Source organism: Salvelinus fontinalis, chromosome 38 (genome assembly GCF_029448725.1).
Source record: "Salvelinus fontinalis isolate EN_2023a chromosome 38, ASM2944872v1, whole genome shotgun sequence".
NCBI lineage: Eukaryota > Metazoa > Chordata > Actinopteri > Salmoniformes > Salmonidae > Salvelinus > Salvelinus fontinalis.
The window spans coordinates 1,199,799-1,223,028 of NC_074702.1; the positions used below are offsets into that span (position 1 = coordinate 1,199,799).

The window sequence follows — 23,230 nt, forward strand, 5'->3', positions numbered from 1 at the left end:
GCCTCCATGTGCTGCTTCAGCTAGGGATTGGTGAGGTCCGTGAAGCCTTTCTGATTCCCCTTCAGTGTTATACCCTTTAACAGAAATAACACACACACACAATGAAATGTCTGCCCATTTGTCTGTCTCCCATAAACATATTTTAAAGACTTCTCCACTGCATTTCCCTCCTTACCCTCAAATTGCTCTATTGGGCAACAAATACATTGATTCCCACACTCAGAATCTGTCTTAATCATCGATTTTAATAATTGTTTTCTCTTACATCCTAACAAGCTCTCATCCTAACACACCTGGAATCTCCTCTCAACACCCTGCTGCTGAGCAAGCATGGTCTGAATCTTCTCCAGCATGCCTCCTGCCTTTGCCCTAAGCTTTAGTGCTTCCAGTCTGGTCACTGTCTTCCGCAACTCTGATGTGGCTTGGGGGAGGATCAGGTCATTTCTTTGCAGGGTGAGGCTAAGTGAGGATAGCTCCTCAAACATGTCTGCACATGTGTATTCTGCCATTTTCTCTTTCTCCATTTCCCATTTTATCTGTTAAGTAGTGAGTAAATAAACTATCACCTGTAAATGACTTGATTCTGAAAGTTCATTTGAGTCTTGGACCTATTTTTAAAAAAAAACTAGTGTTGTATTACATTTCCTCCGTAAAACTGACCTTCTTTGCCCGCCCTTGAACTTCCGCTGTTGTTGATGTGTTGCAGAAAAACAGAGTACTGGCCTTCGTCAGCGGCAAGGTCCTTGTCTTGTCCATGCCGCAGGAACACTTTGAGGGCTCTGTGGACATGGGGGCTCCAGCGAGTTCCCTTGACGCTAGACGGTGTGCAAATATCCACACTGAGCTCTTGCCCAAGAACATAGAGCTCTCTCGTTTGGATTTTCCGCTGAAGTGATACATCTTCCATATCAGATACAGAAGATCGTACACAACAGACACATTTGGCTCTTTCTTCTGAATGGTCAGTATTGCCAGCTCTAGCCTGTGAAAGTCAGAACAGAATCTTCCAAACAATTCACCCCCCCATCTCTTGTGCCAACAGAAAACAATAATTCTGTGTTATTTACCATTCCAACACTTAGCGCACACAGACACACACAGTATTGTTTAACATTCTCTGCTAGCAAATAAAACTAAATCAGATAATTTATTAGTTACAAATATATGTGGCATACAGTGGATTGGGATTATATGCCCCCCTGCCTCTCTGCAGTTGGTCAATCACTCCCCCACGGTGGCACCATCTGCCCAGAAGGAGACGCACTTCTTCATCCAGGATTCCTCTGGGCAAACAGCACGAAATGCGGCCTTGGTGGCATCCAAAACACCTCGAATGGACAACACAAAAAAACAATTATACAAAAGTATTTCTTTCAAAATAAATTCTATCTCCATTACGAATAATGATTAAACTTTAAACAAAAATAAAGCCTATAAAGAGAAACAATTTACCAATTTACATTTTAGTCATTTAGCAGACGCTCTTATCCAGAGCGACTTACAGTAGAGTGCATACATTTTATTACATTCACATACTGAGACAAGGATATCCCTACCGGCCAAACCCGGATGACACTATGCCAATTGTGCGTCGCCCCACTGACCTCCCGGTTGCGGCCTGGGCGTGAACCCAGAGACTCTGGTGGCGCAGCTAGCACTGCCCTAGACCACTGCGCCACCCGGGAGGCCAATGGCATGGGAGTGTTCCGAAGTCTGTTGTCCGACCAAATTTGACTAAAGGTTCTTTCGCAATTTAGTATGGTATGTTTATCTTTATTTTCAGCTGTCTCCACTTCTCCTCAGACAGCAGCACTTGCCTCCTCAAGGCTGCTGACACATGCTTTATGGTGTCTCCTGTCTCAACGGGTACAGATCTCTGCACTGGATATGCCGCCGCGAGATGTTATGTTTCGCTGCGCTATATCTCTTTTCAGATGCGTCTACAATATTTGCAGAACATTACATTGTTTTCTATCTCTAGCCATGGGAACATTTTGAGCCAATTCGCAATGAAACTATATGTTCTCCCTCCGCCGGCTACAGTGGACGTTGAAGTGACAGCGGGGGTCACGATAGCTTCGCTAACATTAGACGCCTCAGGTGAACCTTGTGAAGAGGCTTCATTAGTTGAACCCTGTGAATCCCCCTCGCCTGATTACTATTTCTCCTCGTCTCTTATTCGCTTAAAATAAAATTGAATGGGCTTCATTTTTTGCGATGTCAGCACGTTAATTTACAGCCTATACCGATACTTTTTTCCAGTGTTCACCTTCCTCTCACTCTGACTGGACTGCGTCATCACTGAAAACCCTACTGGGTTTGGCGCATGCCGCTTGTCGGAAAAAAATGATAGATTACAATCTACGGTAATCTTTACTCGCACACTGTGCTCGTAAATCATTTTCCCGGTTCGCACAAATCAATTTTTAGGGGCAAATGCGAGTGGAATACTCGCACTGTAGAGCCCTGGATACCTTTTACAGAATGGTCTGAGATGTTATGATACGCTATTTAAACCCACTAGGTTACAATGAACATTGGGGCGAGGAGAGTAATAGTTTAGTCCAGCAGACGATGGAGGTGGAGAGAATAGATTACTACATTGGAGGGGTGCTACTTCACAGCCTGAGTGGGGGGCACAGAATTTGGTGGGTAAACATGGGACCTGTCCCAAATGGCACCCTGTTCTCTATGTAGTGCCCTACCTTTGACCAGTGCCCATAGGGATATGGGGCTCTACTCAAAAGTAGTGCACTTTATAGGGAAAAATGTGTAATTTGCGATGCAGACATGGGCTCAAGCATAATTTGGAAGGAATAGAGGTCAGAGGTCAGTGAACTGTAATAAGGGCCAGTTTCCCAGACAAAGATTAAGCCTAGTCCTGGACTAAACAATACAATGGAGAATCTCCATTGAAATAGCTTTGTAGTCCAGGACTGAACGTATTATCTGGGTCTGGGAAACTGGCCCTGATGGTGTGTCGTCGCGATCTTCACAGAAATGTCCTTTATGCTGATAGGAAATGTCTAGTCATCTAGGCAGCATAACATAATTGGCGATGATGAGTTTGCTGACTGTTTGTGCTGTCATTGTTCCAGGGCTCAGTTCCAAGCTGTGTGAGGAGATCCGTGACACGTTTCAGTCACATTTTGACTATCAGTGGCGCTGCACCAAAGTGCAGAGAATCCCGTTCAACACTACAGCACTCTGCTGAGTTTAGCCTCACTGCAAAGGTATGTGTTTGTCTTCTTTGAGTCAAAAGTAGCCTTCGTTGCCCAATAATAGTAAACACAGAAGGAATACCAAATATCTAGTTTTGAGTCAGCCCTGGACCTGTATTCATAAAGCTTTAGTAGGACTGCTGATCTAGGATTAGGTCCTCCCTGTCCATAATAATCTGGTTCAACATCAAATTATATTTTATTGGTCGTATACACATATTTAGTAGATGTTATTGCGGGTGTAGGTAAATGCTTGTGTTCCCAGCTCACAACAGTTCAGTAATATCTAGCTATAAAGACATTATGGATATTATATGGATAGAATATTTAGTATATCTAGAATACGTAGGATAGAATAGTGACTATGATCTAAAAGGCAAAACTGATCCTAGATCAGCACTCTGAGAAGTTTTATGAATACGGGCCCTGGTCCTCGCCTGCCTTCAGGTCTGCTGACCGTGTGCTCCTGTTTCATAATGACCAGGCCCTGACCCTGAGCCCAGGCCCACAGAGGGCGCTCATGAGCACATCATCCTCTCTCTCTCTGTTCCACCAGCAGCAGAATCTCTCTCTGTGATGAATTCACACATCACCTCATGCATGGCTGGACTACTGCTGCCTGTCCACAGCCTCACCACAGTCAGGTAGGTACCCATAGTCAGATACTAGAACTATATCCCAAATGGCACCCTATTGCCTATAGTGCACTACTTTTGACCATATCCCTTGTCAAAAGTAGTGCACTATGTAGGGAATAGGGTTCCATTTGGGATGTAAACCAAGGACAATGACTACATTGTGATAGAAGGGCAATACGTTCTACTCTGCTGACCATAGCATTTTGTTACTAATACCTTGTATTAAATACATGTCAATTCAATTGTCCCTCAGTGTAAATTGCTGATGTTGGTGGTTTCTCCAGTGGCCTGAGTTTAGGTCTGTGTGCCCTTTACCTGCAGCCAATCTCCTACACCCCTCAGTCCTTGTTCCAGATGTGCCATTACAAATGCTTGTATGATGTCGATCTGATAGACTTATTGTAAAATCGCATGTCTTTATTACATTGTAATTACATGTGTAAGTACAGTGTTTGGATGGATCAGTTGAATTATTTAATACACAGGGAATTGCTGTCCTCTCAGCGAAAGTGTTTGTTTGTGTCCAAATGGCACCCTTCTATTTATAGTGGACTACTTTTGTCTAGGGTCCCCACAGGTCTCTGGTCAAAAGTAGTGCACTACACAGGGAGTAGGGTGCCATTTGGGACTTAACCTGTATGTATTGTGATACCTCCCCCACTTCAGTGAGAAGACTCGCTGGGAATCCTTGGCCAGCTGCACCCTCCAGCCTGTTCCACAGCTTTCCCCCACAGGGAAATCTGTATCCTTTGTCAAACTATTGTCCAGATTCAACTCCAATTGCCGTTTTTAAGAACAATGATGATATTTTTTTATGGCAAATTTGCATCTGAAATCAATAGGCCTGTGTTTGGAAATCTCTGACACCCAAGTCATAGACTGTTCTCTCTGCTACCACACGGCAAGTGGTACCAATGCACCAAGTCTGGAACCAACAGCACCCTGAACAGCTTCAACCCGCAGCCATAAGACTGCTAAATAGCTAATCAAATGGCTCCCTGCATTGACCCTATTTTGCACAAACTCTTGCACTGACTCTATACACACATACTGGACTCTACCCACACACTCACACATACTGGACTCTACCCACACGCTCACACATACTGGACTCTACCCACACATACTTACACTGACACCCCAACACACACACACACACACAGACCACATACTGGACTCTACCCACACGCTCACACATACTGGACTCCACCCACACGCTCACACATACTGGGCTCTACTCACACGCTCACACATACTGGACTCTACCCACACGCTCACACATACTGGACTCTACCCACACGCTCACACATACTGGACTCTACCCACACGCTCACACATACTGGACTCTACCCACACGCTCACACATACTGGACTCTACCCACACGCTCACACATACTGGACTCTACCCACACGCTCACACATACTGGACTCTACCCACACGCTCACACATACTGGACTCTACCCACACGCTCACACATACTGGACTCTACCCACACGCTCACACATACTGGACTCTACCCACACGCTCACACATACTGGACTCTACCCACACGCTCACACATACTGGACTCTACCCACACGCTCACACATACTGGACTCTACCCACACGCTCACACATACTGGACTCTACCCACACGCTCACACATACTGGACTCTACCCACACGCTCACACATACTGGACTCTACCCACACGCTCACACATACTGGACTCTACCCACACGCTCACACATACTGGACTCTACCCACACGCTCACACATACTGGACTCTACCCACACGCTCACACATACTGGACTCTACCCACACGCTCACACATACTGGACTCTACCCACACGCTCACACATACTGGACTCTACCCACACGCTCACACATACTGGGCTCTACCCACACGCTCACACATACTGGGCTCTACCCACACGCTCACACATCCTGGGCTCTACCCACACGCTCACACATCCTGGGCTCTACCCACACGCTCACACATACTGGGCTCTACCCACACGCTCACACATACTGGGCTCTACCCACACGCTCACACATACTGGGCTCTACCCACACGCTCACACATACTGGACTCTACCCACACGCTCACACATACTGGACTCTACCCACACGCTCACACATACTGGACTCTACCCACACGCTCACACATACTGGACTCTACCCACACGCTCACACATACTGGACTCTACCCACACGCTCACACATACTGGGCTCTACCCACACGCTCACACATACTGGACTCTACCCACACGCTCACACATACTGGACTCTACCCACACGCTCACACATACTGGACTCTACCCACACGCTCACACATACTGGACTCTACCCACACGCTCACACATACTGGACTCTACCCACACGCTCACACATACTGGACTCTACCCACACGCTCACACATACTGGACTCTACCCACACGCTCACACATACTGGACTCTACCCACACGCTCACACATACTGGACTCTACCCACACGCTCACACATACTGGACTCTACCCACACGCTCACACATACTGGACTCTACCCACACGCTCACACATACTGGACTCTACCCACACGCTCACACATACTGGACTCTACCCACACGCTCACACATACTGGACTCTACCCACACGCTCACACATACTGGACTCTACCCACACGCTCACACATACTGGACTCTACCCACACGCTCACACATACTGGACTCTACCCACACGCTCACACATACTGGACTCTACCCACACGCTCACACTTACTTACACTGACACCCCAACACACACACACACACACACACCACATATGCTGTTGCTACTGTCTTATCTATCCTGTTGTTTAGTAACGTGACCCAAACTTATATCTACATAGCTACCTTGTACCCCTGCACATCAACTCAGTACTGGTACTCCTTGTATATAGCCATGTTATTTTCTACTCCCTGTATATAGCCATGTTATTTTATACTCCCTGTATATAGCCATGTTATTTTCTACTTCTTGTATATAGCCATGTTATTTTCTACTTCTTGTATATAGCCATGTTATTTTCTACTTCTTGTATATAGCCATGTTATTTTCTACTTCCTGTCTATAGCCATGTTATTTTCTACTTCTTGTATATAGCCATGTTATTTTCTACTTCTTGTATATAGCCATGTTATTTTCTACTTCTTGTCTATAGCCATGTTATTTTCTACTTCCTGTCTATAGCCATGCTATTTTCTACTTCCTGTCTATAGCCATGTTATTTTCTACTTCCTGTCTATAGCCATGTTATTTTCACTGTATTTATTTAATCCTCGTGTCACTATTTCTATTTATTTTTTATTTGTTTTTATCTTTTAACTCTGAATTGTTGGAAAAGGACACGTAAGCATTTTACTGTTAGTCTACACCTGTTGTCTACAGAGCATGTCAAATAATAAATGGATTAGATATCTTATCCCATCTTTATTTCCCTTAACTGTGCTCTCGGTATAGTAGCCTGGCAGTGTTGGCTGTGGCCAGAGGCAACAAGGATGTCTCTTTCCTCATGTCCAATGCACTTCAGAAGTTGGAAAAAAGGGCAGCGATGTTTCTCTTGGAACCCATTTCCCCTTGACCACTGGACTGGTGAGCAATATGTCTGTCATATGATACAAATGAGATATATGATTGGAAGATGCTATGTAACATAAAGAAGTACCCTAGATTTGAGATGACACACGAGCCATGAGAACATCAGTCTTTTTTTATGAGGTGGATGATGATGTAAGGCACCCCCTGTTATGGGTGTAAGATGGCACAGTGATGCCATCTGTTGGTAAATGTTCATTGCTGCAACTCATGTATTTATACCGGGGTGCTTGAGATACCCGGATGTGTTGTGATGTACAGAACAAGGCTGGTTACTCATGAATGTCTCTGTCTCGTCATTTAACATTCAAACATGGTGTCAGAAGAGGGATCACTAACCATGCTTTCCGCAAATTAGAGTAACCTGTTCTGGTTTACCAAACAAATGCTTATTTGAGTAAAATTTCGCCGGAATTGGCCTTAGCTAGCCTGTCTAGGACTGGGGTGCCGCTAGCGGCCCCCCCCCCCCCCCACATTCCACTGAAAAGGCAGAGCGCGAAATTAAATATAATTTTTTTTTTTTAATATTTAACTTTCACACATTAAAGTCCAATACAGCTAATGAAAGACACAGATCTTGTGAATCCAGCCAACATGTCCGATTTTTAAAATGTTTTACAGGGAAGACACAATATGTAAAGATGTAAATCTATTAGCTAAACACATTAGCATAATCCACCATCTTTTCTTTGTCCACCAACACCAGTAGCTATCACCAATTCGGCTAAACTAAGATATTGATAGCCACTAACCAAGAAAAAAACTCATCAGATGACAGTCTGATAACATATTTATGGTATAGGATAGGTTTTGTTAGAAAAATGTGCATATTTCAGGTAGATGTCATAGTTTACAATTGCACCCACCGTCACAAATGGACTAGAATAATTACAATGAGCAACGTGTTTACCTAACTACTAATCATCAAACATTTCGTAAAAATACACAGCATACACTAATCGAAAGACACAGATCCTGTGAATACAGACAATATTTCAGATTTTCTAAGTGTCTTACAGCGAAAACACAATAAATCGTTATATTAGCATACCACATATGCAAACGTTTACCAGAGCATTGATTCAAGCCAAAGAGAGCGATAACGTAAACATCGCCAAAATATATTAATTTTTTCACTAACCTTCTCAGAATTTTTCCGATGACACTCCTGTAACATCATATTACACAATCCATATACAGTTTGTTCGAAAATGTGCATATTTAGCCACCAAAATCATGGTTAGACAATTACCAAAGTAGCTCAGCTGGTCAGACAATGTCGTGCACCATATTAGACAGTGATCTAGTCTTATACATAAATACTCATAAACTTGACTAAAAAATACAGGGTGGACAGCGATTGATAGACAATTTAATTCTTAATACAATTGCGGAATTACATTTTTTAAATTATCCTTACTTTTCAATACAGTTTGCGCCATGCAAAGCTACGTCAAACAAGATGGCGTCCTAAGCCATTAACATTTTTCGACAGAAACACGATTTATCATAATAAATTGTTCCTACTTTGAGCTGTTCTTCCATCAGAATCTTGGTCAAAGAATCCTTTCTTGGGTCTAATCGTCTTTTGGTCGAAAGCTGTCCTCTTGCCATGTAGAAATGCACATTGCGTTCGGCATGAACTGGAACGGTGCCCAGAGATTCACAGTGTCTCAGAAATAAATGTCCCAAAATCGCACTAAACGGGTATAAATTGCTATAAAACGGTTTAAATTAACTACCTTATGATGTTTTTAACTCCTATAACGAGTAGAAACATGACCGGAGAAATATTACTCCCTACACTAATGCTTGGAACAAGTGCGGGTCGGTGGCCACCGCGCGCCTGACGCAGCTGGAAAAGAGTTCCTACCTACAGGTTTTTTTGATTTATAGTGGCTGTGATTGGGCAATCGACACCATTCAAATCGTCATCACGTAAAGGCATCCAGGGGAAGACGTAAGCAGTGTCTGTATGCTCATAGCTATAACAGTGGCCTTTAAACTGACTCCAGATCAGGGGCCAAAATGTGTGAAATCTGACTCCATGTCAGGGAAATTGCTGTAGAATGAGTTCTGTTCCACTCAGAGACAAAATTCCAACGCCTATAGAAACTATAGACTGTTTTCTATCCAATAATAGTAATAATATGCATATTGTACGATCAAGAATTTAGTAGGAAGCCGTTTAAAAAATTACACGATTTACATAAATAGTGACAACAGCACCCCCTAGCCTCAACAGGCTAGAGTGAGTTTGCTAGTTAGCTTCAGTGTTGTTAGCACCGGTTAGACATGGCAGCGAACATTCCCCCTTCCGCCGTTATGAAGCTCAGCGGGGATTGGAGCACGAACTGGGTTACGTTTACGTCTTGGCAGTGGAGACATGCCGTGCAGCAGAGCTTACTGATATACGGATAAGGTCCATGGAGCTAGAAAGGCCACATATGGACAATGTCAATGCTACATTCAGGCAGCCAGTAAAGAAATTCCCCTTTGCCACAGCTAATGCTAATACTACAGCCAACTCTGCAGTAGACAACCCCAATACATGCCAATATTGTGGCATTTCTCATGGACGAGGAAAAGAACACTGCCCAGCCTATGGAAAAATATGCAAATCCTGTGGTACAGCTAATCACTTTGCAAGAGTCTGTATGAAAAGCAAGAGAAAGGAGGGTAAGGTGCACTCCATTGAAACAAACCCAGATGAAGGGAACAACAGCACAGAGGATGTATATGCTAGCGAGTGCATAGGGGCAGTGAAGGCAAAAGGAAAAAAGTTGTTTGTCACTCTGCTACTTAATAATAAACCACAGCAATGCCAGATAGATTCAGGGGCCACACGCAACGTTATGAGCCTTAAAGATAAAAGGAGGCTCGCGCCCAGAGACAATCTCACACAGAGTAGCACCAAGCTGAAACTGTATTCAGGCCAGTTCATGACCTCTTTAGGCCTGTTTGTGACAGAGTGTGTTTTACGTGGCCAGAAACACACCCTTGAGTTTGAAATAGTTGAGGCTAGTCAACAGCCATTACTGTCAGGTTCTACATGCGAGCGCCTTGGGCTTATTAACTTCACCATCCCAGCTGATCTTAACATTATAGACAAAGTCAAGGCTGGGCCCCTGAGCAAGGAGACACTCCTAAGCAAATACCATGATGTCTTCAACGCACCGGTTGAGTCAGTTCCCGGGGAAGTCCACATTGAGTTGGATGCAGCAATCCAGCCTGTCCAGTGTGCACTCCGCAATGTACCAGTGGCCATGAAAGCAGCTACGAAGGCTCAGCTTGACAAATACGAAGCAGATGGCCACATGATATCCGTCACTGAGCCCACAGACTGAATAAGTAATATGGTTATCATCAAGAAACCAGACAAGCTACGGATATGCATTGATCCTAAACACCTCAACCGGGCTCTGAGACGTTCACATTACATTATGCCCACGTTGGAGGATGTTCTTTACAAGCTCCCAAAGGCCAGAATCTTCACGCTCGTGGACGCCAGAGATGCCTTCCTGCAGTGCAAGCTCGACGAGCCCAGCAGCTACATGACCACCTTTTGGACACCCTGGGGCAGGAAGAGGTGGTTGAAGCTTCCGTTTGGTGTCTCCGTGGCTCCAGAGGTGTATCGTTGGAAACAGCACGAGCTGTTGATGGGACTCAGTGGCGTGGAACCTATAGCAGATGACATCCTCGTAGGGGGCTGTGGGGACAGTGATGAGGAGGCAGAATGTGACCATGAAGCTACTGGCCCTGATGGTCAGATGCAGACAGTTCAAGCTAAGGCTAAGCATAAAAAAGCTTCAGTTTAAAGTGCCAGAGGTCCGCTTTCATGGGCACATCTTGTCCTCCACCGGATTGAAGGCGGATCCTGAAAAAGTGAAGGCTGTCTTGGAAATGCCCCAACCATCTGACGTGAAGGGAGTGCAGCGCTTCGTCGGATTCGTCACTTACCTGGCCAAATTCCTACCGCGGCTCTCTGAAGTGTGTGAGCCACTAAGGAGGCTCATGGACAAGGACGCCATCTGGCATTGGCTCCCAAAACATGACGCAGCGGTGAGGGAAATAAAAAAACGGGTCACCCAGACACCTGCACCTGAGAGTGACTCAAGCCAGTATGGACTTGGCTGTTGCCTCATGCAGGAGGGCCAGCCTGTGGCATTCGCCTCTAGGGCACTCACCCTAACAGAGCAGAACTATGCCCAGATAGAGAAGGAGTGCCTCAGCATTGTGTTTGCATGCCAACGCTTCCACCACTACCTGTACGGGCGCGACAATATTACCGCAGAGACAGATCACAAGCCCCTTATTGCTATATTCAGCAAGCCTCTTCTGAATGCCCCAAAACGACTGCAGAGCATGCTACTGGCCCTACAAAACTACAACCTCAAGGTGGTGTATAAGCCAGGGCCAGAGATGTATGTGAGTGACACGCTCAGCAGGGCTACTGCATCAGGCATTTACACACGCTGCATGCATGAACAACACGCAGTGTGCAGCTTACAAACAGAGCAAGTGGATGTTGAACACATCAACCAGGCTGACTACCTCAATGTTACGGACCAGCGCCTTATACAAATCAGACAGCACACAGACAGGGATGGACAACTCCAGGCATTGAGGTCTGTGATTATGATGGGCTGGCCCGACTCCAAGGAAGAAACTGCTCTAGCCGTCAGAGAATATTGGCCAGTCAAAGAGGAGCTCAGTGTTCAAAACGGAGTAATATTCAAGTGTCAGAGAGTCGTTATTCCCCGGTCTCTGTGCCCTGAGATGTTGGCGCGTGTGCACTCAAGTCACATAGGAGGTGAGGCCTGTTACAGACAAGCACGTGACACACTGTATTGGCCAGGAATGCAGAGTGAAATCAAAGACTATGTCAGCAAATGCACAATCTGCAATGAATATGCCATTGAGCAACAGAGAGAGACGATGATGTCCCACTAGCTACCGATGCGCCCCTGGCAGATAGTAAGTCTAGATCTCTTCCAGCACAGTGGCAAAGACTTTCTGCTGGTAGTCGATCATTACTCAGACTTTTGGGAGATTGACCTCCTCCCCGACCTCTCAGCAGAGACAACGATCAAACGCTGCAAGGCTCAGTTTGCCCGCTATGGCCAGCCAGATAGGGTAATTTCAGACAATGGACCCCAATTCTCAGGAGTTGAGTTCCGAAAATTTGCTGCAGGGTGGGAATTTGAGCACGTCACTTCATCACCACGACACCCAAAAGCTAATGGGAAGGCGGAGTCCGCAGTAAAAATCGCAAAGAACCTCTGCAAAAAGGCTCTGCGAGAGGGCAAAGATGCCTGGAAAGCAATCCTGCAGTGGCGCAATACCCCGACAGAAGGCATGGATAGCAGCCCGGCCCAGCGCCTCATGGCACGGCGCTTAAAAGCAGCTCTGCCAGTAGCCAGCACTCTCCTGGAGCCATGTGTGGTGACAGACATGCTGGTGAAACTACGTCACAGAAGACAGGTCTCCAAGTTCATCTACGACAAATCAGCAAAAGACTTACCTGAGCTCAGGGTGGGTGAAACGGTGCGAATGAAGCCACTACCAGGGGACCGGACGGGCCTCTGGAGACTCGGATCCTGTGTACAGAAAGTGTCACCACGCTCCTACTTGGTCGAAGTGATTGAATCACTGTACCGTCACAACAGGGTTGACCTTCGGATTGCTGAGCCAGCACCTACTCAGAACCCTGATGGTCAAAGGGGTCGCATGACAAAAGACGGAACCCCAGCAAGTCACATGGGGCCTGAGGCACTGGGCGAAGAGCCAGGTGATCACAGGTCAAGTCACATGGGGCCTGAGGCACTGGGCGAAGAGCCAGGTGATCACAGGTCAAGTCACATGGGGCCTGAGGCACTGGGCGAAGAGCCAGGTGATCACAGGTCAAGTCACATGGGGCCTGAGGCACTGGGCGAAGAGCCAGGTGATCACAGGTCGGCTGCTCCTTCGCCCATCAATACTCCCCTTAGACAGTCAGGTAACATGCTTGTGCGGGAACCCGCAGTCCTCGCAGACAAGCCCCCTGTCTTTTCACGCTACGGGCGTTTGTCTCAGCCACCAAAAAGACTTAATCTGTAGGTTTCCATCAGGGATTGTTGACAGACAGAGATAAAAAGTAAAGAGACTATCAAAATGTGTTAAGTTGTTACCTGGAAGAAAAAAAAAATACTAAACTGTTCATGTTGGAAATTATTATTAGGTTTGTTTTGTTAGTGAATTGACACCTCCTGTCCTATTTTATTAAAGGGAAGATGTTATGGGTGTAAGATGGCACAGTGATGCCATCTGTTGGTAAATGGTCATTACTGCAACTCATGTATTTATACCGGGGTGCTTGAGATACCCGGATGTGTTGTGATGTACAGAACAAGGCTGGTTACTCATGAATGTCTCTGTCTCGTCATTTAACATTCAAACACCCCCCTCAGTTGAATGCATTCAGTTGTACAACTGACTAGGTATCCCTTGGGGTTATTGTATCAAAATAGAAAGTTCTGGATAATATGAGCCTTTGATTGAATTAATTGAGAGAAGAAATGTATTTAATTAACTAAAAATGTATATCCCAAAATAGTTGTCTGTTTTAACCCCAATCAATTAGTGAGGTTTTTTCTCTCCCGTGTTTGATTCCAGACCCTTTGATCAAGGTGGGACAAACCCCTTCCTCTCGCCTCCTCACTGTCTGCTCCAATCACAGCAGTGTTTCCTGCCTGCTTGGCCACGTTGTGCAGCGTGCTGGGGAGATGCTGCAAGCAAGGGCCTGCCTGCACTGGTACCAGCACTATGGTGTGGAGGAGCAGGACGCATGCTCAGCTGTCATGCAGGAAGATGACACTCAGTGGCATCCTGTTAGGGCTGCTAATAAAAAGTCTGAAAAAATGATGGCAGTGTTGGAATGGAAAACAGTCATAAGGTCAACTTAACACTTGTGTGAAGTGGACATGATGAACCAGAATGGACTTCAATTCAGAGCCATAGAAGCAGGTTATGGCTTTGCTTCAATGGTCATTGTACAGTCAAATATTCCCTTTTTTTTTTATGTAAACCAGGGCGGGATCAGCCAGCGGCAGCTCCCGAGATGAAATCCTCAGACCCCTTGTGAGACCATATGCTGACACATGCACATTTGTGGCCTGCTGGAGGTCATTTTGCAGGGATCTGGCAGTGCTCCTCCTTGTGTAACAGTATAACTTTAAACCGTCCCCTCGCCCCGACCCGGGCGCGAACCAGGGACCCTCTGCACACATCGACAACAGTCACCCACGAAGCAGCGTTACCCATCGCTCCACAAAAGCCACGGCCCTTGCAAAGCAAGGGGCAACACTACTTAAGTCTCAGAGCAAGTGACGTAACTGATTGAAATGCTACTAGCGCGTACCCGCTAACTAGCTAGCCATTTCACATCCGTTACACTCACCCCCCTTTCAACCTCCTCCTTTTTCCGCAGCAACCAGTGATCCGGGTCAACAGCATCAATGTAACAGTATAACTTTAAACCGTCCCCTCGCCCCGACACGGGCGCGAACCAGGGACCCTCTGCACACATCGACGACGGTCGCCCACGAAGCATCGTTACCCATCGCTCCACAAAGGCCACGGCCCTTGCAAAGCAAGGGGCAACACTACTTAAGTCTCAGAGCAAGTGACGTAACTGATTGAAATGCTACTAGCGCGTACCCGCTAACTAGCTAGCCATTTCACATCCGTTACACTTGCACAAAGGCGGAGGTAGCGGTCCTGCTGCTGGGTTGTTGCCCTCCTACGGCCTCCTCCACGTCTCCTGATGTACTGGCCTGTCTCCTGGTAGCGCCTCCATGCTCTGGACACTACGCTGACAGACACATCAAACCTTCTTGCCACAGCTCGCATTGATGTGCCATCCTGGATGAGCTGCACTACCTGAGCCACTTGTGTGGGTTGTAGACTCTGTCTCATGCTACCACTAGAGTGAAAGCACCGCCAGCATTCAAAAGTGACCAAAACATCAGCCAGGAAGCATAGGAACTGAGAAGTGGTCTGTGGTCACCACCTGCAGAACCACTCCTTTATTGGGGGTGTCTTGCTAATTGCCAATAATTTCCACCTTTTGTCTATTCCATTTGCACAACAGCATGTGAAATGTATTGTCAATCAGTGTTGCTTCCTAAGTGGACAGTTTGATTTCACAGAAGTGTGATTGACTTGGAGTTACATTGTGTTGTTTAAGTGTTCCCTTTATTTTTTTGAGCAGTGTATATATATATATATATATATTTTGTATCACAAAATGTAACGTGATTTAACACACACTACCACAAAGTAGGTGGCGACATGCACAAGCAAAATGTGTGAACGCCATGATGCCAAAGAAGAAGAACAAGAAGAAATGACATGCGAGACAGTGTGGCCAACCCCTCTAGCGACACATTTTCAAAAAGCGACTAGCGACAAATCTAGCGACGTTTTCTGGTGTTATTGGAGACTTTTGGAGACTCTGACATGAAAGCACTTATCGTTCTTACTCTTCTCAACGAGCAGCGGATGCTGCTCTTGGCCCCACCCCCGTCCCAAAGCACTCACAGGCGGCCCAGTCCTCACGCAGCAGTCCCTCCCAGCTGCAGTCAGAACAGGAGATGTTCACCCCTTCGAGTCCAGACTGCAAATGAATGCGGGAAGCCGCATCTGGCTGATCCCGCCCTGGTTTACATAAAAAATAAAAATGTACCTGAATTAGGGCCAGACTAGTTAACATAATTTTCTCACATTGCCATTGACAGTTTTTTCTATTGTCTCTTTTTGGTCCATTTAGATTGTTAATGTAGATTGTATACAAAAAAATGTTATGGTTAAAAATGTTGACTTGTTGTAGGCTCCTAAGTGGACCATAAGGTTAAAAACCAAACCAAATTTAGAAAAATAAAATAAATAAAAAATATAACAATTTGAAAAAATTAAAAATTTGAAAACTAAGTAACTCTGCCAGAGTGTCTCTTTTGGGTCACTTTTGCCGGTCCCAAGCCCGGATAAAGGAGGAGGGTTGGAATTGTGACATAAAAAAAACAAGAATCGACAGAAGAACGTTCATTTGTAGTTCTAAACATATTTATGGTGTTTTTCCCTCATGTTTTGTTTCTATCACGACGTTATTCCTCTTTCCTACAGCGTACATGCACATCGCCAATTATGCAAATTAGACATGACGTCATTTATAGACTTCTCGCGACTTTTAGGACAGCCAATAGCTACGTTCTTACTGAGGAGTTGGTAACACTGACATTGCGAGATCGTATAACTTCTCCGTCTAAGTTTCCGTATTTCCAAACGTGTTCTATACTCGAGAAGGGCCAAATCTATTGTTTCCAGCCATCCTTTTGATTTTTGTCAAATTTTCTAAGAAATAACTTTTTCTCTCGCTGCCTGTGTAAGTTCTCTCTTCGGTGTGACTCTTGGGATGGAATTATCATTCTAGCGTAGCGTTATTTTACGAGTAGCCAGGCTGCAAGGCCCTGCTAACTAGCGTTAACTACGCTAGCTGATATTTAACTAGCTAACGGTAAATTGCGACGTTTTTATACTACTTCAGTTTTTAGTGTTGTATGGTGTATTTTGCTTGTGCATTTTCTTAGGTGACTAAAACGCTGACAATGTGGCTGTTCAACTGTGAACTAACCGGCTAGCATACACAGTGGCTAGCTAGGTAACGTTAGGAACCGTGCTATGGTGGGCTGTTTATTTTTTATTTTACCTTTTATTTAACTAGGCAAGTCAGTTAATTAAGAACAAATTCTTATTTTCAAATACGGCCTAGGAACAGTGTGCTAACTTCCTCAAGTGATGGCATAGCTTTTGTATTTTCTAGCTAGTTTCATCTGGCTAGAACAAATCCGGATACGGTTGCTTTGTGACGGTTTTCTTCTCTTTTCTCGCATTTAACTTGGCTTAAATTAAATGTCGCCTCCAATTATGTTAATGGACGATGATTATGCAACCCTGGATCACGGTGTGCGAGTTGGACTGGAGATATTTGTGTGTGCGAGTTGGACTGGAGATATTTGTATCTCGCGTGCCGTAAAAAGTAATCTATCTAGTTTTACAAATTATATTTTTAAAGTTGTCAGTATATGTTGACGTTAAATTGACCAATGGCGTGTGTGTGCTCTACATGAAATGTGGAATGACGTTTTGACTAGTAGCAGTCACAGTAGGGTACTTTTTTTATTTATAGCTCTGCTGGGTGTGGGCTGCTTCTTTTTGATTTGTGCAACAAAACAACAAAGCATGCTCAAGTATGCCAGTTATTACTCTTATGCCCATGGTGCATTTCCAATAGATTTTACCCTGGTGTTTGGACTGAAGTCATAAGACTTGTTTTTTCCACCTCTGAGGCCTGGCCCAAAAAAATTGAAAGGTCTTGGGCCGTGACCCTACTCAGACTTGGTGCCAGACCTGGGAAGACTTATTTTTTTCTGGGCATGGTTAACACACCTCACAAAGCAACTGTTCCAAGTCCTTAGCCGTAGTGATGGAAACACTTTCCTTATTAGTAATACACCAGGGTGTATGGACTGGAGTAACAACACTGCCGTATTGGAAAAGCCCATATCTGACTGTGGACTGATACATATCAAAGAAAGGATTAAAGGCACGGACATAAAGCACGGGGTGGCACAATTCTATCCAGGCGGAGCGGTCGGTGGTTCTCGTGCACATGGAAGCCCCTCAGCCAGAGAAAATAGGATTCTGCTCTTGTTTTTCAAGGGGTGCCTTTGTTGACCAATCACAGTAGAACATGTAGCCTGCGTGGTGATATATCAACACTTACGTCCAACAGCAGGATCAGCTAACTTGCCCGCTGGCAAACACTTGTCAATTTAGAGTCACGTTTAACAATATCATTTTTTCCACCCTAATCCATTTTTGGATTTATCATTTCTGTTACGTGTAAATACTTTTTTATGAATGCTTATGGCGTTATAGCGTTTCTTCGTTCTTACGTCGATAATGTTTATTTCGTTGCTATGGTCACAGACTTTGGAACAGCTGCCGGAGACACTAGTCGCTTTGATTTGAGGGACAAGTGGTGTACTCAGAGGGGTACTAGGCGATGTTCCGCTGTCCGAAAAGCGCTTAACTATGTTCATGGCTAATGTCATTTCCCTCTTTATCAATTATGGTGTATGGTATGTCGAGATGTAGGCCTAATGATTGATGGGTTATTGCTAGATATTAAGTATCTACAGAAATTGTGCCTTTCGTTTTTTTGTGGTTTGGGTATTCTGATAGTCTGAATAAATGTCTGTTTCTCATATAGATTGGAGAGTTTGTGGCAAATACACGATTTCATGCCAGCGACGCAGAGAAGAAATACACTATATACACAAGTATGTGGACACACCTTCAAATTAGTGGATTTTGTCATTTCAGCCACACTCGTTGTAGACAGGTGTATAAAATTGAGCACATGGCCGAGCAGCCGCACACGAACCTAAGATCACCATGCGCAATGCCAAGTGTCGGCTGGAGTGGTGTAAAGCTCGCCGCCATTGGACTCTGTAGCAGTGGAAATGCGTTCTCTGGCGGGATGAATCGCGGGCCACCATCTGGCAGTCCGACGGACAAATCTGGGTTTGGCGGATGCCAGTTGAACCCTACCTGCCTCGTTGCATAGTGCCAACTGTAAAGTTTGGGGGAGGAGGAATAATGGTCTGGGGCTGTTTTTCATGGTTCGGGCTAGGCCCCTTGGTTCCAGTGAAGGGAAATCTTAACACTATAGCATACAATTCCATTCTAGATGATTCTGTGTTTCCAACTTTGCGGACACAATTTGGGGAGGGCCCTTTCCTGTTTCAGCATGAAAATGACCCCGTGCACAAAGTGAGGTGCAAACAGAAATGGTTTGTCGTGTGGAAGAACTTGACTGGTCTGCACAGAGCCCTGATCTCAACACCGTTGAACACCTTTGGGATAAATTGAAACGCAGACTGCCCGAATTGCCCGACCTCACCAATGCTCTTGTGCCTGAATGCAAGCAAGTCCCCGCAGAAATGTTCCAACATCTAGTGGAAATCCTTCCCAGAAGAGTGGAGGCTGTTATATCGGCAAAGGGGGGGACCAACTCCATATTAATGTCTGTGGTTTTGGAATGACATGTTCGACGGGCAGGTGTCCACATACTTTTGGTCATGTAGTGTATATGTGACTTAACGAAGGAGAATATTGTATGAAACTTGTGAACCTTTTAACACTTGATCGAATTGAATAGTTGTAAAGTGACGCCTGGAATTGTAGATTGGAAGCCTGTCATTATACTATGGCGAGGGACAAGTGGTGATGCATTTAATGTATGCACAGCTGAATTGAGATGGAACAATTTGTGAAGGGGACATCCAGTTTAATGGTTGAACTTTGTCACTCCTGGAGACAACATACTAATCTTTCAGATGTTAGAATCTCCAACCTACTGTTGTTGCGTGTACATTTTTTTATGGTGTTTCCATTTTGTAGTGGCGTAAGTGTCGTATTGGGACCTTCAGGTTTGTGCACAGCGTAGTCCTTTCAGAACGTTTTCAGTTGCTGTTTTCATTCTCAAGGTGTTACCTGTTTTGGGGATGTTATAGTGGAATGGTCTGGAGAGCATTGGTGAGCTGGACACGACTGTTCTGCAATAATGCTATTATGTACCCCTCTGTCTACAGGTGCTGTTGTTTGTGCTGTTGTCGGCATGGCGGTGGTCATCCATTTACAGGGGCTTAGAATCACTGCAGGTTCTGATGACGTTCGCGATTTCTTCACTGGCCTCAAAATCCCAGATGGTGGGGTGCACATTATTGGTGGGGAGCGTGAGGAGGCTTTCATAATCTTTGCTTCCGATGAAGACGCGAGGCGGGCGATGACACGTTCGGAGGGATCCATCAAAGGTTCTCCGGTTCGCTTACGGCTGAGCAGCAAGTCAGAAATGCAGGCTGTTCTCAAGCAAAGTATAAAACCTGAGGTGACCAAAAAGAGGCCATATAAGGAAGGTTTCAGAAGACCGGAAAGAGAAGGCAGGAATGAGGAACCTGGCAGAAAAGAGCTTGTGAAGATGGGCAGTAGATCAGTGTCTTACAGTAACGTACGTAGTCAGGCCCGAAAGCCTTCCTCGAAGCCAAGCAGACAAGATGCCTTGTATTTGCTTATGCAAGGCATGCCTTTTACTACGACCGAAGAGAATGTGAGAGATTTCTTTCACGGATTATTGGTGGAGGACATTATTATGATGAGAAATGACCGCGGCCAACCAAATGTGAAAGGAATTGTCAAGTTCGGATCCAGACTGGATGCTAGAGAGGGTCTGAAAAGAAATCGGGATTACTTTGGAACTATGTTTGCGGAACTCGATGCATGCTCAGAAGAGCAGTGGTTTAAGGCTGGTGGTGGTAGGGAACCTGGTAAAGACAGCAGTGGTACGTTTAGAAGAGGGCCATCCTCGGCTCACAGTGAGAGGTCTCCTGGCCGTGCATCTGGTAGAGACAGCAGTGGTAAGTTTAGAAGAGGGCCTTCCTCGGCTCACACTGAGAGGTCTCCTCCAGGCCGTGCACCTGGTAGAGACAGCAGTGGTACGTTTAGAAGAGGGCCTTCCTCGGCTCACACTGAGAGATCTACTCCAGGCCGTGCACCTGGTAGAGACAGCAGTGGTAAGTTTAGAAGAGGGCCTTCCTCAGCTCACACTGAGAGGTCTACTCCAGGCCGTGCACCTGGTAGAGACAGCAGTGGTAAGTTTAGAAGAGGGCCTTCCTCAGCTCACACTGAGAGGTCTACTCCAGACCGTGCACCTGGTAGAGACAGCGGTGGTAAGTTTAGAAGAGGGCCATCCTCAGCTCACACTGAGAGGTCTCCTCCAGGCCGTGCTAGGTCTTTCTCACCAGTGGCCTACGGGTCTACAAAGTCCTCTTCTCCTCCCAATGATGAGTTCTGTGTCTTGGTGGAAAACCTTCCCTACTTAGTGGAGAAGAAGGACATAAGGGAGATCTTCCAACATGCAGACCTCAAGTATGATCAGATCCTTCACCTTCTTGACAAGTATGGGTCAGAGACAAGGTCAGTATTTGTGCTGTTCAATAGCCTGAGGGACTACGGTGCTGCCTTGACTCTTCACAAGAAGACATTTTTCAAACGATGTGTGTACATCTCTCCTATCTCGAAAGAGAAAATGGTCGCCATGCTAGAATCTGGGGGAAATCCAGTGGATGGCACACCACCCTCTAAAAGGTCTTACAGCAGATCTCAGGAAAGGCTTCCAAGAGAGACCGAGAAGGATGTGTATGAATCTGAGAAGATTTGCCTGTATGTGCGAAACCTGCCTTTTGACGTGCGCAAAGTTGAGATTGTGGACTTCTTCCTAGGCTTCAGGATCTCAGAGGAGGCTGTTGTTTTGCTGCTTGACCATAGGGGCAATGGGCTTGGAGAGGCTTTGGTGATCTTTAAGACTGAGGAGGAGGCTATGAGGGCACAGTCTCTGAATGGGCAAGGGTTTCTTGGAACAAATCTCATCCTGAAATGCATTTCTCTGGCTCAGATGCATGAATTTGGTGTTGGTGAACCTGCAGTGAAAGAGCAAAAGATGGAGAGAAGCTCAGAGAGGTACTTGGCCAGGAACAGTGAGGCGATGTCCCATCTGTACACTGATTACACTGATTACAGGGTCAACCCTGATATAGGCCATCTTCCTATGAACGACCTGCAGGCTCATATTCCTGGAGGCAGCGGTCTGCGTCTCGATTATCAAATGATGGAAAGCCCTGTTCTGCTTGACAACTGGGGCAATGGCTCTGCTCATAGACATGGAGGCTATGGACCTTCTGCACCGCAGCAGTTTGATGGTCCAACATGCCTGAAACTGGTAAATCTGCCTTCGACTATCAGAATTGACGAAATCTATGACTTTTGCTATGGATATAGTGTAATTCCTGGATCGGTCTCATTGCAGTATGACAACAAAGGGATTCCCAAAGGCTCAGCAACAGTTGTTTTTGGATCTCGCTTGGAGGCGTTAACGGCAGTTGAGGAATTGAGTGAAAGACCAATAGGCAACAAAAAAGTAAAACTAGTTTTTGTGTGAAATTTGTCCTCTGTATAGAACATGAAAGAACCTTTTTGGGCTTTAAAATTTGATGTTTTAGGAAGAACAACTCAGACAGTATTTGGTTAGTTTGGTGGATTCCAACAGATGGTGACTGAACAATTTTAGATTTAAAAAATACTGTGTGTGTGTATATATAGCCTTCTACTCAATGTGTAACGGACAAACCTTTTGTCCATAGTCCCCCCCCCCCCCCCCCCCCCTTAAAGAATAACAATGATTTATTTGTATTTTGCCCATCGCTTGCTTGCCATGTAGCCTGTTTCTGAAGCTTTTTATTTTATGAAATTTGCCTGAAATTGTATTTTCTTTAACAGCTGGGTGAAGGTAGAACTTAATTTTGCACTTATGTGTTTAAATGTTTGTTGCATTATGTAGTGTAAAAGTTGTCAATTTAAACTTAGTGGAAATTCTTTGATTAAAATTGATAATGTTCTCCTGTTGTCTTTCAAGATTGTCTAATATGTTTTTGTTGTATGATAAATACTGCATTGCCCATGGTCCTATTTTTTTCCTGTGGTCAATCTGGTGGTCTTTGGACTCAGAATGACCATGAATGCAATGTTATTTTACTTTAGCTGGGGTAGACATGGTTAAGTATCTATATACGTTAGGTATTCCCCAAATCATACGCCAAGTTATACAAGATTTAACACAA

General features: G+C 45.2%; 1 protein-coding gene across 5 annotated transcripts; it reads left to right on the plus strand.

Annotated features, from left to right (window-relative positions):
* The first annotated feature begins 872 nt into the window (after positions 1 to 872).
* rbm12bb (RNA binding motif protein 12Bb) lies at positions 873 to 23,008 on the plus strand. Of its 5 annotated transcripts, none has more exons than XM_055902993.1 (6): positions 873 to 961; positions 3,099 to 3,233; positions 3,706 to 3,865; positions 4,526 to 4,601; positions 7,320 to 7,451; positions 20,150 to 23,008. In XM_055902993.1, the coding sequence occupies exons 5-6, from the start codon at positions 7,358 to 7,360 to the stop codon at positions 22,549 to 22,551; spliced, it is 2,496 nt and encodes an 831-aa protein (XP_055758968.1). In that variant the 5' UTR covers positions 873 to 961; positions 3,099 to 3,233; positions 3,706 to 3,865; positions 4,526 to 4,601; positions 7,320 to 7,357; the 3' UTR covers positions 22,552 to 23,008. The 5 variants fall into 5 exon arrangements, with proteins under 5 accessions (XP_055758968.1, XP_055758966.1, XP_055758967.1 ...); XM_055902991.1 differs by having other exon boundaries at positions 3,778 to 3,865; XM_055902992.1 differs by having other exon boundaries at positions 3,781 to 3,865.
* Positions 23,009 to 23,230: the final 222 nt, after the last annotated feature.